Below are 14231 nucleotides of genomic sequence, written 5' to 3'. Positions count from 1 at the left end.
AACCTCGTATACGAACGACACAATGATCAGGATGTTCACCACGTCAGGGGGGTTCTTTTAATTATAAACATGGTATAGTTACATGACCCGCTTACGGAGAAATCTGCTCCTTGCAACTCGTTGGGTTTAGCTCCTAGCGATTTCAGGGAATTATACCTCTCTCGGTGGATATCCGGAATATATAATCCTTATATCTCTAGCCCTGATCGGTGCCTGTATACTTAACTTTAAAAGAAGAATAGAGTTCCATGCAGTTTGGAAATGGCTGTACCAGTTTTAGCTAGTATTAGGTGGGAGGGGGGATGAGGAGTTTAAGGAAAGGCTGGCTTTCGCAGCTCAGAGCCATAAAAATTCCTCTTGCTGGCACACTGGTCTTCCATTACCACTATATAGCAGGGGTGAGGAAGTTGCCTGCAGGCTAAGAGAGCAGAAGAGCTTTCTAGGCAGAGTGAAGAAGGGGGGGTCAGAAAAGCCCACAGCATGTCTGAAAAGCCATGGACCTTTTAGGTATATACTCAAAACATGGCATATTCATATTATCGTGACATGATCCATCAGCACTAATAAGTTGGTGAAGTGAGAAAAATATGGGCATAAAGTAAAATTATGGGATCAAATAACTAAAAATTGGCAAGGAAATGTATTCACCCCTTTTGCGATGAAGCCCCTATAACTTTCTAGTGCAAGCAGTTCCCTTCATAAGTCCCATGCTTAGTGATGGGACGTCCCCCTGTGTGCAATTTAAGTGTCACATGTCGGTCAGTATATACACTTTACCGTATCTGAAAGGCCACAGAGGCTGCAACACCAGAAGAGTCCACGGAGATCTCCAAACAACACCATGAAGACCAAGGAGATCTCCAAATATTCAGAGACAAAGTTTGGTTATAAGCAAAATTTCCCAATCTCTGATGATCCCCAGGGCACCATCAAATCCCCATTATCATCAAATTGGAAGAAAATTGTACCGCAACAAACCTGCCAAGAGAGGACCATCCACCAAAACTCTCAGCCCGGTCAAGGAGGGCATTAATCAGAGAGGCAGCACAGAGACCAAAGGTAACCCTGAAGTAGCTGCAGAGTCCCAGCAGAGACTGGAGTATGTCCATACAACCATAATAAGCCGCACACTCTATAGAGGTGGTCTTTATGGAAGAGGGGCAGATTAGATGAGTCCAATTTGATGGGGTGTGCGCAGGGTGGATTGATTTAAATCACGCCGATTTAAATCATGATTTAAATCACGATTTAAATCAAAAGATTTTTTTCTATTTAAATCGGATCGATTTAAATCATGATTTTAATCATGATTTAAATCACTGATTTAAATCAAAAGTTTTTTTTTAATATAAATCACGATTAAAATGAGAAGTGAGAGCAGTGCGCATGTGCGCCCATAGTTACACGGACGAAACTAGGGGCAACGATCTAACGCCAGGGTGAGGGGGGGACCCCAAAGTAAGTAAAAATCTTTTTTGTTTTACTATATGGCAATAGGTAGGTGTTTAAAAGCAGCATGTCTTAATTGTATAAACTATTAATAGCCTCCACATTTTGTTCATACTGCCCCTTTAATTCCACACTTCTAGCTTGGTTTCACTTTTGGTTTAGTTTCTTTTTCCATTCAGTTGACATGCCCAAACTTGTTGGATAGTCAGCATCCTACAGAAACCTCTGGAAGAGCATGGCATTGTGAATGTTACACATATACAGCCTTTATTCTACTGAGTTAAACAACTCAGCTTTATCTCATGATGGAAGAACCTTTGGATGGTAAAATATTTTCCTCAAAAAGCAGTTTATTGAAAAAAATCCGATTTAAATCAAAAAAATCCGATTTAAATCAAAAAAATCAGATTTTTTTGATTTTTTTTAAAAAAACATTGATTTTTATCCACCCTGGGTGTGCGACAGAACATGAATAGACACCAGGCCGATGATCAATCCAACGGGACTTATCGAGATAGGGAACATAGACCATAAAATATCAATAGCATCTCTTAGAGTCCACAGTGAGTCCACACCAAGAAGGGAAGAGTTCCGGGGGCGCCACCCAGTAATCCAACGAAAGGGAAAAGACAGAAATAATCCTGGGATGATTTCAATGGATCCAACAGACGAGGGACAGAACACCATTCCATGTGGCATCTTTTAACCCTCCACACACGGACACCAGGATCTCGCCTCAGCATAAGATCCTAGCCCCTGGCCCTTCAACACCCATCTGCTTGGGTCAAACCATGTGTCTATTGTTCTGTGTCCTGGGATCCACCCCCTCCATGGGGGAGGGCTCCCACTTACTTTTTACTATGTGGCTAACTTAAGAAGTTTCCAGAAGCTACTCGCTTGTATTGGATAAGTCCTATGCTGAGGAGAACAAAGATAGACTCCCCCACTGGTTGTTGACTCAGGCCTGTTTACATTGCAGTCCAGGGACACAGGCCGGTTGAGGGATACGCTGTTACAACCAATAATAACTTTATGGCCATCAAGGAAAAATCCCATGTCTGGCGGCAAACAAACCAACACAGTTCATTTCATCAAGAACACCATCCCCACAGTGAAATGTGGTGGCATCATCATGCTGTGGGGATGTTTTTCTACAGCTGGGACAGGGAAAATGGTCCGAGTCGAGGGGAAGATGGATGATGCGAAATACAGGGATATTGTTGAGCAAAACCTGTTTTTCTGTCAGTGATTTGAGACTGGGACAGAGGTTCACCTTGTAACAAGACAATGACCCAAAGTATACTGCTAAAGCAACACTCGAGTGGTGTAAGGGGAAACGTGTAAATGTTCTGGAGCGGCTGAGTCACAGTCCAGACCTTAATTCATTGGAAAATCTGTGGTCAGACATGAAGATTGCTGTTCACCAGAGGAAACCGCTAACCTGAAGGAGCTGGAGCAGTTCTGCCTTGAGGAAAGGGCAAAAATCCCAGTGGCCAGATGTGGTCATCTCATAGAGACTTATCCAAAGTGCCTTCATTTGTAATTGCTGCAAAATGAGGCTCTACAAAGAACTGACTTTAAGGAGGTTAACAGTTATGCACACTGAAGTTTTCAGTTATTGTGTCCTATTTGTCATTGGCTTCACAATAAAAAGAAAACTAAATGTTCACAGTTGTCTGCATGTTCTGTACATGAACTGATGCAAACACTCAATAAAAACAGTGAAATTACAGGTTGTGAGGGAGCAAAACATGAAAAATGCCAAAGGGGGTGTAGTATTCTGCTGTGTGTATGTGTTAGATAGATTAGTTAGATATATGGATACATATTTCAGCAGTACATAACAATGTATATAAACCTCTGGAGGGGGCGCAATAGAAAAGACCCCTACCAAAAATTCAATCCTCATATAAAATTCATTATATCACAGTTTCACCTGCTGAAAAGTAGAGATGCAAAAATGAAGAAAAAATTGTCTAAATAAGAGGTTAAATAGGTTGTCCGGGCAGATGATGAAAGTAACAAAAAAGCTCACCAATGCTTAACAGTACTGGCTGCAGCAGTGAGGAGGTAGCGCTGGGTCTGGGGGTGGTGGGGGGTTATTGAGGAGACTTTGTTATTCTCATCAGTTGAAGACCTCTGGCTAAAAAAAAATATCATTCTTGGACAACCCCTTAAACGAGAATTGTGCAGGCCTGGATTTCTCATGGTTTCCATGTCACAAGCATCATGATCGTGTTCATTTCTATTATGGCGCCTGTGGAGACACGGGTGGTCGGTGGGCACCCAGATCAGCTAGCTGAAATCGCATGGGCCAGGAAATGTCCCACCAAACGCCCACTCTCCTTTTAATGTGGGAATAACTCTATTCGGACAACACAGAGTGAGGGTAAAACTGTGGCAATGCTTTATTGAACCACAAAACAGGCAGATAACACGTAGAACAGTCCCAGCAAAATACCCAAGATGGTGCAAGTTACAGAGTCAATCTTCCGCTGACTCGCCGGGATAATGGCAGCTGTTACTTCAGAGCTTCCAGGGTCGGCTACCCCACCTGGGATACACACACAGGGAGGAGGTAACGACAATCATAGGAAGATGACAGTCAATTGAGATACAATGCCAGATGACCCGAGGGTCACAACCTGGCTTCTGGGAACATCTCCATGGAGCCAGGCGACCGGCGGGTCCCAATCCTGGTTTTCTCCAAATATATCCATGGTTCAGCGATGGTCAATAGATCAGCTCTGTATTCTTCCAACCAAGGCCGAGGTCCCCTAGGTTCTTTCCTGTAGAATGACGGATCCATGTCCCTTGTGATGAAGCCAAGATGTATTGGCAGCAGTCCTGTTGGGTCCCCTGGATGTTTAGATGTCTTAGCAGAATCTCTGGCTGTCTTTCTGTCCCTCTATACAGAGGCATGTACCCTTCTTTTACACTTAACAAGTGTCCTTCTTTCAGTATTTACATAAAGGGTAAGAATGGAGATGAGAACAAGTAGCTGTGGAGACATGGGGGTCAGTGGGTGTTCTCGTCTGCTGGCCCTGCTGATTTTAGAAAGACTGCATGGACCAGGGCTCATACCACTGAACACCGTCACTCTCTCCCTGTGGGCAGAACACTACTCAGACAACACATGGTGAGGGTAAAACAGTGTGGCAATAATTTATTGAACCACGAACACACAATAGCAAACAGAACCGTCCCAGCAAATACCCAAGATGGTGCAAATTACAGAGTCTTACTCTTCCGCTTACTCACCGGATTAGAGCTGCTTCCAGTGCCAAATACCCCCACCAGTGGCTCCCCACTTTTGGCAGACCCCCACAGCGAGGCGGTAATGACAAGCTTAAGATGCTAACCGAGATTAGTGAGGTATGTGGCCAAGTTACCCGATTGTCCCAACCTGGATTCTTTAAGACATCTCTGGGGTTTCAGTGATGGTTAATGACGCAGTCCTGTGTTCTTCCAGCTGGGCCATAGTCCCCTAAGCTCATCTCCTGTAGAGTCACACGGACCAGAAGAAAAAGTCTCTTTATATAGTTCAGAACTGGCCTTCAACCAGCATCCAGAGGTCAGAGAGAGAAGTGAATGAGGCCAACCTGCATTGTTTGATTATGTTTCTAGTTTCTTAGTTTTCCTACTCTGTTTGGGAATGCCAACAGTCTAGTATGGACATTGCATATAATCAACATATACGCAAACATAATTTTTCAGTGGCCAGGCATTACTGTTTTGCAAAGATAACAGAAGATAAACTGTAGAAGATAATATTAGAGATAAATATCCTACAAGAAGAGTCAGTACTTCAGACAACAGTTTCTGATTCTGGACCTACACAATTTATGTCTGGTGTAACTAAGAAATGCTATGTCGTCACAGTAGCATTATTTGATCTATTTGCATAGTGTTTCCTCCTCTGTTTTCGAAGTCACCAAACTCTGGCCTACACAACGCATAATTAACATATCAGTAAACCTCACTAGTCATCAAGGATAAGAGCACAATATGTTATATGAAATGGCAATATTACAGGTTTACGCAAACACATAAATTCATAAGTCAGCATACAGATAAGTCTATTTGTCTTGGTTTGCTAAAGATAGTCGTCTGGCTAATTAAGATGCAATGCTGTGTCTCCACATCGCCGTCAAACTGTGACGTGAGATCAATAACTTAAGTAGAGTGACATTCACAGGTTAATCTCTCTCTGTTTCCCGCAGTCTGTGATCCTGTGCTGGGAGATAAGTGGAACGGGGAAGGTTCAATGGTGCGTCCCCCATCACTGGTGATAAGTTCTGTGAACACAATGCCTCTCCCCTCACTCTGACTCCCCCCTGCACTGCCTATCCCCTCACACTGACCCTTCCCCTGTACCGCCTGTCCCCTCACTCTGACTCCCCCCTGCACTGCCTATCCCCTCACACTGACCCTTCCCCTGTACCGCCTGTCCCCTCACTCTGACTCCCCCCTGCACTGCCTATCCCCTCACACTGACCCTTCCCCTGTACCGCCTGTCCCCTCACTCTGACTCCCCCCTGCACTGCCTATCCCCTCACACTGACCCTTCCCCTGTACCGCCTCTCCCCTCACTCTGACTCCCCCCTGCACTGCCTATCCCCTCACACTGACCCTTCCCCTGTACCGCCTGTCCCCTCACTCTGACTCCCCCCTGCACTGCCTATCCCCTCACACTGACCCTTCCCCTGTACCGCCTGTCCCCTCACTCTGACTCCCCCCTGCACTGCCTATCCCCTCACACTGACCCTTCCCCTGTACCGCCTGTCCCCTCACTCTGACTCCCCCCTGCTCTGCCTATCCCCTCACACTGACCCTTCCCCTGTACCGCCTGTCCCCTCACTCTGACTCCCCCCTGCTCTGCCTATCCCCTCACACTGACCCTTCCCCTGTACCGCCTGTCCCCTCACTCTGACTCCCCCCTGCTCTGCCTATCCCCTCACACTGACCCTTCCCCTGTACCGCCTGTCCCCTCACTCTGACTCCCCCCTGCTCTGCCTATCCCCTCACACTGACCCTTCCCCTGTACCGCCTGTCCCCTCACTCTGACTCCCCCCTGCACTGCCTATCCCCTCACACTGACCCTTCCCCTGTACCGCCTGTCCCCTCACTCTGACTCCCCCCTGCACTGCCTATCCCCTCACACTGACCCTTCCCCTGTACCGCCTGTCCCCTCACTCTGACTCCCCCCTGCTCTGCCTATCCCCTCACACTGACCCTTCCCCTGTACCGCCTGTCCCCTCACTCTGACTCCCCCCTGCTCTGCCTATCCCCTCACACTGACCCTTCCCCTGTACCGCCTGTCCCCTCACTCTGACTCCCCCCTGCTCTGCCTATCCCCTCACACTGACCCTTCCCCTGTACCACCTGTCCCTTCTCTCTGACCTTCTCCCTCAATAAATGATGTTACAAAGCAATATTTTGAGACTTCTTATAGGTCTCTTCCTCAGGCTGGTATAAAAAAATTTTTCTGAATAAACACAAGTATATGCACAAAAAACAGACATGGCATAATAAATGAATATTTAAATAAAGCTAAGCTCAGAGAATGAATCCTTAATTGGATTAGATTAATGGTGTGAAAGATTTAAAGTCCCAATATCCAAGTGAGATCAGAGGCCTGGTGCCCTCACTTTCTCTGGCGAAGAGGCCTGGTGACCTCACTGTCTCTGGAGCAGATTCCCGGTGCCCTCACTGTCTCTGGAGCAGATTCCCGGTGCTCTCACTGTCTCTGGAGCAGATTCCTGGTGCCCTCACTGTCTCTGGAGCAGAGGCCTGGTGCCCTCACTGTCTCTGGAGCAGATTCCTGGTGCCCTCACTGTCTCTGGAGCAGATTCCTGGTGCCCTCACTGTCTCTGGAGCAGAGGCCTGGTGACCTCACTGTCTCTGGAGCAGATTCCTGGTGCCCTCACTGTCCCTGGAGCAGAGGCCTGGTGCCCTCACTGTCTCTGGAGCAGATTCCTGGTGCCCTCACTGTCTCTGGAGCAGATTCCTGGTGCCCTCACTGTCTCTGGAGCAGAGGCCTGGTGACCTCACTGTCTCTGGAGCAGATTCCCGGTGCTCTCACTGTCTCTGAAGCAGAGTCCTGGTGTACTCACTGTCTCTGGAGCAGATTCCTGGTGCCCTCACTGTCTCTGGAGCAGATTCCTGGTGCCCTCACTGTCTCTGGAGCAGATTCCTGGTGCCCTCACTGTCTCTGGAGCAGATTCCTGGTGCCCTCACTGTCTCTGGAGCAGATTCCTGGTGCCCTCACTGTCCCTGGAGCAGATTCCTGGTGCCCTCACTGTCTCTGGAGCAGATTCCTGGTGCCCTCACTGTCTCTGGAGCAGAGGCCTGGTGCCCTCACTGTCTCTGGAGCAGATTCCTGGTGCCCTCACTGTCCCTGGAGCAGATTCCTGGTGGCCTCACTTTCTCTGGAGCAGATTCCTGGTGCCCTCACTGTCTCTGGAGCAGAGGCCTGGTGCCCTCACTGTCTCTGGAGCAGATTCCTGGTGCCCTCACTGTCTCTGGAGCAGATTCCCGGTGCCCTCACTGTCTCTGGAGCAGATTCCTGGTGCCCTCACTGTCTCTGGAGCAGATTCCTGGTGCCCTCACTGTCTCTGGAGCAGATTCCTGGTGCCCTCACTGTCTCTGGAGCAGATTCCTGGTGCCCTCACTGTCTCTGGAGCAGATTCCTGGTGCCCTCACTGTCTCTGGAGCAGATTCCTGGTGCCCTCACTGTCTCTGGAGCAGATTCCTGGTGCCCTCACTGTCTCTGGAGCAGATTCCTGGTGCCCTCACTGTCTCTGGAGCAGATTCCTGGTGGCCTCACTTTCTCTGGAGCAGAGGCCTGGTGCCCTCACTGTCCCTGGAGCAGATTCCTGGTGCCCTCACTGTCTCTGGAGCAGATTCCTGGTGCCCTCACTGTCTCTGGAGCAGATTCCTCAGATTCTGTAGTAAGTCATAAATCCTCCTGACCGGTTTAGTCCTGTGTGGATAGAATCAAAGACTCTAATAAGTTTGTATTCCCAAACCTTTCAATGTTTTTGTGTTTTAAAATTGCCTTTTAATATTATGACTTTCATATTGTTTATATTGTGTCCTGGACCACAGAAATGTTGTGCCACCTGTAAATGGTTTTTTTTTATCTGTAATTGTGTGGTGATGAGACCTCATCCTTGCCCTCAGTTTTTGTCCTGTTTCTCCCACACAGAGGCCCCCAATAGGACATATAGAGCACAGAATTAACTACACCACATTGGAAGACGAACTGTGAATGTCCCGGGAGTCTTCTAGCCCTGCTGTGTGTTGGGAGTTTGTATGCTGTCTTTGGTCTCTACATGACTGCAGGTTTTGCAGCTCTTCACATTATCTTCACATTGCACGGATAATTTCCTCTCGGTGTATCTGAAAGCATTGAACTTCGGATCATGATGTTTCTTAAATTTGGAGGTTGCCTGTAGCACAACAAGGGAGGGTCTTTGAATATTGTCTTTAGCCGGTCATCCTTGTGTAAGCTATGGTGCAGTTTTCCTCATTACCTCAAGCTGTGGGTAGTAGGTCACCACCAGAGGTGCGCGATTATTTTCCTATTTTTCTCCGTATTGAAGTAACTGACTGATCCTTGTGGCTCTAATGATCTGATCATCAATGTGGTGGGATGGTAGCATTGTTTTAAAAATGTCTTTTTAAGATGGGTTAAATCTGTTGGACTGGAACAGATACGATTACGTGTAAGGACCTGGCTGTTGATGATGGACTATTTCATGTGTTTCGGATGGAAGCTGTCCCATCTGAGGTATGTGGGATGGTCATTTGGTTTCCGATACACCGCTGTCTGGACTGAGCCATTTTGAATTTTTATGGTGGTATCCAGAAAGTTTCCGTTTTTGAGTGGTCCAATGTTATATTTATGGTGGGATGAAATGTATTGAATGTATGATGGAATTTTTTGACGTTCTTGTTCAGACTCAGTCCAGATTATTAAGATATCATCGATGTAACGGAAATAGATGAAAGGGTTTGATTGAGCAGGATGCTAAAAAGTCATTTTCCAGTTTAGCCATGAAAAAGTTGGCATACTGGGGGCCACTTGCTACCCATAGCAATTCTGGTGTGTTGTACATATAGCTCCTCTCCTAAATAGATAAAGTTATGTGTGAGGATAAATCTGGTGAGTCTTAGTACAGACTCAGAAGGGATCTCATTAGCTACAAGAAACATTTGGCAGGTGGATAGTCCTCTTCATGTGAGATGTTTGACTATAGGGATTCCACATCCATGGTGGCTAAGATGGCACTTTTAGGGAGAGGACCTATTGTAGATAGCTTTTTTTTTGAAAGGTCCATGCTGTCCTGTAAATAGCTAGCTGTCCTCCTTACCAGCGGTTTAAAGACATTTTCTACCCACCCTGAGATTTATTCAGTGAGTGTTCCCATTTTTTACCCAGATGCAAGAAAGAACATCTAATACCCAAAGGACTGGAACCCATACGATACTCATTATTCACAACACTTCTGCTACAGAACTTTGGAGAGAATACGGAATCGCCTTACACATGTTTTCTACAGCACCAAGAAAAAGGTCCAAATGCAAATACTAACTTTAAGAAGTCCGCTTACTGGAAACGTACAGCAGAAAATGCAACATTCTGCAACACTGCAGTCATGCCTAATAGACTAGAAAAAGAAACTCCACACCCTTCACTGAACGCTGGATTCTGTTCCAGCACTAGTGAAGGTCCTGCTAAGCCCAACAGTATGGGGCAAGACTTCCAGGACACATGTACGGTCAGCTGGGTTATTCATCTCACAAACCCACCAAACTACAGCTCTGTGGGCTTTCCAGAGGTCTCACATTTTGTCGTACTAAAGCTGTAGACAAAACAGAACTTTCTAGTGACATGGAACAATATTTCAGGAGACTGAGACTGAAGGAGTTGTTTGATGTTAAAGAGGAGTTGAGGCTTCTAAGGAGCCAAACACAAGTCAGACTGCAGGACAAGAAAAAGCTTGACTGGCCGCAACACCATCTTGGACCACTATTGACTCCTTTCTTTTTTTGTCCAATATCATGGACTGCACAGAATGTCTAAATGAAACACCTAACATCAATGTGCAGGAGAGACTGGCTACTCATAGCCTGAAGAACAGCAAGGAGATCACTATTAAGCCTGCGGATAAAGGTTTTGCATATTCCTTCTGAATACAACTGCTACATTGCAGAAGTGCACTTGGGTTATGCAGCAGGACAATGATCCAAAACACACCAGCAAGTCCACCTCTGAACGGCTTAAAGGGACTCTGTCACCTCAATTTGGCGGGATATTAAAATGAGTTGTTACCGGTCAGATGGGCGTCGTATCCTCGTAATTTCTCCACCCCGTCCATCCCTTTTTTTCCGCAATATTTTAGTGCATAAGAGTATGCGTGCGCCATAGTTGGCGCGTTTGCTTGCAGTCTTCGGTGGCGCACGCAAAATTCTTCCGGAACATGGCGCATGCACAGTAATGCTTTTTGCCAGCGCACTATGTTCCGGATGTATTTTGCTGTGTTCCGGGACATAGTACGCGGGCGCATGCGCAGTAATGTTTTCGGCTTTGCCCGCAGTAGGGCAAAGCATACTGCGCATGCTCCACCGAAGACTGCAGGCTCACGCGCCAACTATGGCGCACACATACTCTTATGCACTAAAATATTGCGGAAAAAAGGGACAGACGGGGTGGAGAAATTACGAGGATACGCCGCCCATCTGACCGGTAACAACTCATTTTAATATCCAGCCAAATTGAGGTCACAGAGTCCCTTTAAGAAAAGCAAAATTAAGACTTTGGAGTGGCCTAGTCAGAGTCCTGACCTTAGTCCGATTGAGATGCTGCCATGACCTTAAAAAGGCGGTCCACCCTCGGAAACCCAGTGCTGCTGCAATACAACAATTCTGCAAATATGAGCTGCCAAAATTCATTGCCAGTTATCACAAACGCTTGACTGCAGTTGTTGCTGACAACCAGGTATTAGGTTTAGGAGGCAATCACTTTTTCACACAGGGCCCTGGGGGTTTGGATTTCTTTTACCCTTAATAATAAAGACCTTCATTTATAAACTGCATTTTGTGATTACTTGTGTTACCTGTGTCTAATATTTATTGGTTTGGTGATCGAAACATTTAAGTGTGACAGAAATGGAAAAGAATAGGAAATCAGGAAGGGGGTGAACACTTTTTCACACAACTGTATGTCCTGTTGGGGATCTCTATGTTGGAGGAACAGTACAGAACCAGAGTAAGGATGAGATCTTACTCGGATGCTTGGACTACAAAACATTGATTCAAATCTAACCCAATGAAGGACTCATTCTCTGAGCGCAGCTTGTTTATTTAAATGACCGTTTATTAGGCCACGCCTCTGTTTTTTGTGCATATATTATTGTTTCTTTAGAAGCTTTGTTGCCTGATGACGAGATGTGAGAAGTCTGGAGGCTGCAGGGTAAGATTACTTATATTATGATTAGCCATTAAAGTTCTCATAACTACAAGATTATCTTGTTTTTCTCACTGAGAACAATCTTTTTTAAACTGGCTAACACGGTACCAAACCCTCTTTTCTTCTGACTTTCTCACTCACGCTCTGACCCCGTCCCCTCACATTCTGACACCCTCTTCTCATGCTCTGACCCAGTCCCCTCACACTCTGACCTGCTCTCCACACATTCTGACCCCCTCTCATCACACTCTGACCCCCTCTTCTCACGGTCTGACCCCTCTTCTGACAATCTGACCCCCTCTTCTCACGCTCTGACCCCTCTTCTGACGCTCTGACCCCCTCTTCTCACGCTCTGACCTCCTCTTCTCATGCTTTTATCCCCTTTCTCACGCTCTGACCCTGTCCCCTCACACTGACCCCCTCTCCTCATTCTCTGACCCCATCTTCTCACGTTCTGACCCCTCTTCTCACCCTCTGACCCCCTCTTCTCACTCTCTGACCCCTCTTCTTACGCTCTGACCCCTCTTCACACCCTCTGACCCCCTTTTCTCACGCTCTGACCCCCTCTTCTCACGCTCTGACCCCCTCTTCTCACGCTCTGACCCCCTCTTCTCACGCTCTGACCCCTCTTCTCACCCTCTGACCCCCTCTTCTCACTCTGACCCCTCTTCTCATGCTCTGACCCCCTCTTCTCACGCTCTGACACCCTCTTCTCATACTCTGACCCCCTCTTCTCATGCTCTGACCCTCTCTTCTCACGCTCTGACCCCCTCTTCTCATACTCTGACCCCCTCTTCTCATGCTCTGACCCCCTCTTCTCATGCTCTGACCCCCTCTCCTCACATTGACCCCCTCTTCTCATGCTCTGACCCCCTCTTCTCACGCTCTGACCCCCTCTTCTCATGCTCTGACCCCCTCTTCTCATGCTCTGACCCCCTCTCCTCACATTGACCCCCTCTTCTCATGCTCTGACCCCCTCTTCTCACGCTCTGACCCCCTCTTCTCATTCTCTGACCCTCTTCTCATCCTCTGACCCTCTCTTCTCACGCTCTGACCCCCTCTTCTCATCCTCTGACCCCCCCTCTTCTCATGCTCTGACCCTCTCTTCTCACGCTCTGACCCCCTCTTCTCATCCTCTGACCCCCTCTTCTCATGCTCTGACCCTCTCTTCTCACGCTCTGACCCCCTCTTCTCATGATATGATCCCATGCCCTCACGCTCTGACTCCCTCTCCTCATGCTCTGACCCCCTCTTCTCACGCTCTGACCCCCTCTTCTCATGCTCTGACCCCCTCTTCTCATGCTCTGACCCCCTCTTCTCATGCTCTAACCCCCTCTCCTCACATTGACCCCCTCTTCTCATGCTCTGACCCCCTCTTCTCACGCTCTGACCCCCTCTTTTCATCCTCTGACCCTCTCTTCTCATCCTCTGACCCTCTCTTCTCACGCTCTGACCCTCTCTTCTCACGCTCTGACCCCCTCTTCTCATGATCTTATCCCGTGCCCTCACGCTCTGACCCCCTCTTCTCATGCTCTGACCCTCTCCTCACGCTCTGACCCTCTCTTCTCACGCTCTGACCCCCTCTTCTCATGCTCTGACCCCCTCTTCTCACGCTCTGACCCCCTCTTCTCATGATCTGACCCCCTCTTCTCATGCTCTGACCCTCTCTTCTCACGCTCTGACCCCCTCTTCTCACGCTCTGACCCCCTCTTCTCACGCTCTGACCCCCTCTTCTCACGCTCTGACCCCCTCTTCTCACGCTCTGACTCCCCTCTTCTCATCCTCTGACCCCCTCTTCTCATCCTCTGACCCCCTCTTCTCATGCTCTGACCCCCTCTTCTCACGCTCTGACCCCCTCTTCTCACGCTCTGACCCCCTCTTCTCACGCTCTGACCCCCTCTTCTCATCCTCTGACCCTCTTCTCACGCTCTGACCCTCTCTTCTCACGCTCTGACCCCCTCTTCTCATGATCTGATTCCGTGCCCTCACGCTCTGACTCCCTCTCCTCATGCTCTGACCCCCTCCCCTCTTGCTGTGACTCCTCTTGCTGGTACATTTCTCTGTCTTTCGTCAGTATGTCCCGGAGGAGCTTCTCCCAGTCTATAAAGATCTGGTTGTCCCGGTCGCTGATATCATCACTCCAAACCAATTTGAAGCAGAGTAAGTGGACTTACATCCTGCATGGAGGAGCCGTATATTTGCTCCCTGGTCAGTTGTATCACCATCTTACTGTCCACCTGGGGTCTCCAGCTGATCTCCTCCACGCCAGTCCACCTCCCAAGGAGCCTGCTGTCCAGTCGCAAAT

At 47.9% G+C, this 14231-nt stretch overlaps 1 protein-coding gene across 1 annotated transcript in view; it reads left to right on the top strand.

Moving 5' to 3' along the window:
* Positions 1-14231, top strand: part of PDXK (pyridoxal kinase) — a 49875-nt gene that overhangs the window by 30575 nt on the left and 5069 nt on the right. The window contains exons 5-6 of the mRNA XM_077293548.1: positions 5673-5719; positions 14001-14086. Of these exons, the coding sequence (XP_077149663.1) occupies positions 5673-5719; positions 14001-14086 (133 nt within the window). The remainder of the gene's footprint in view (positions 1-5672; positions 5720-14000; positions 14087-14231) is intronic.

Source organism: Ranitomeya variabilis, chromosome 3, assembly GCF_051348905.1.
Source record: "Ranitomeya variabilis isolate aRanVar5 chromosome 3, aRanVar5.hap1, whole genome shotgun sequence".
NCBI classification, from domain to species: domain Eukaryota; kingdom Metazoa; phylum Chordata; class Amphibia; order Anura; family Dendrobatidae; genus Ranitomeya; species Ranitomeya variabilis.
This window is presented reverse-complemented; position numbering and strand designations above follow the sequence as displayed.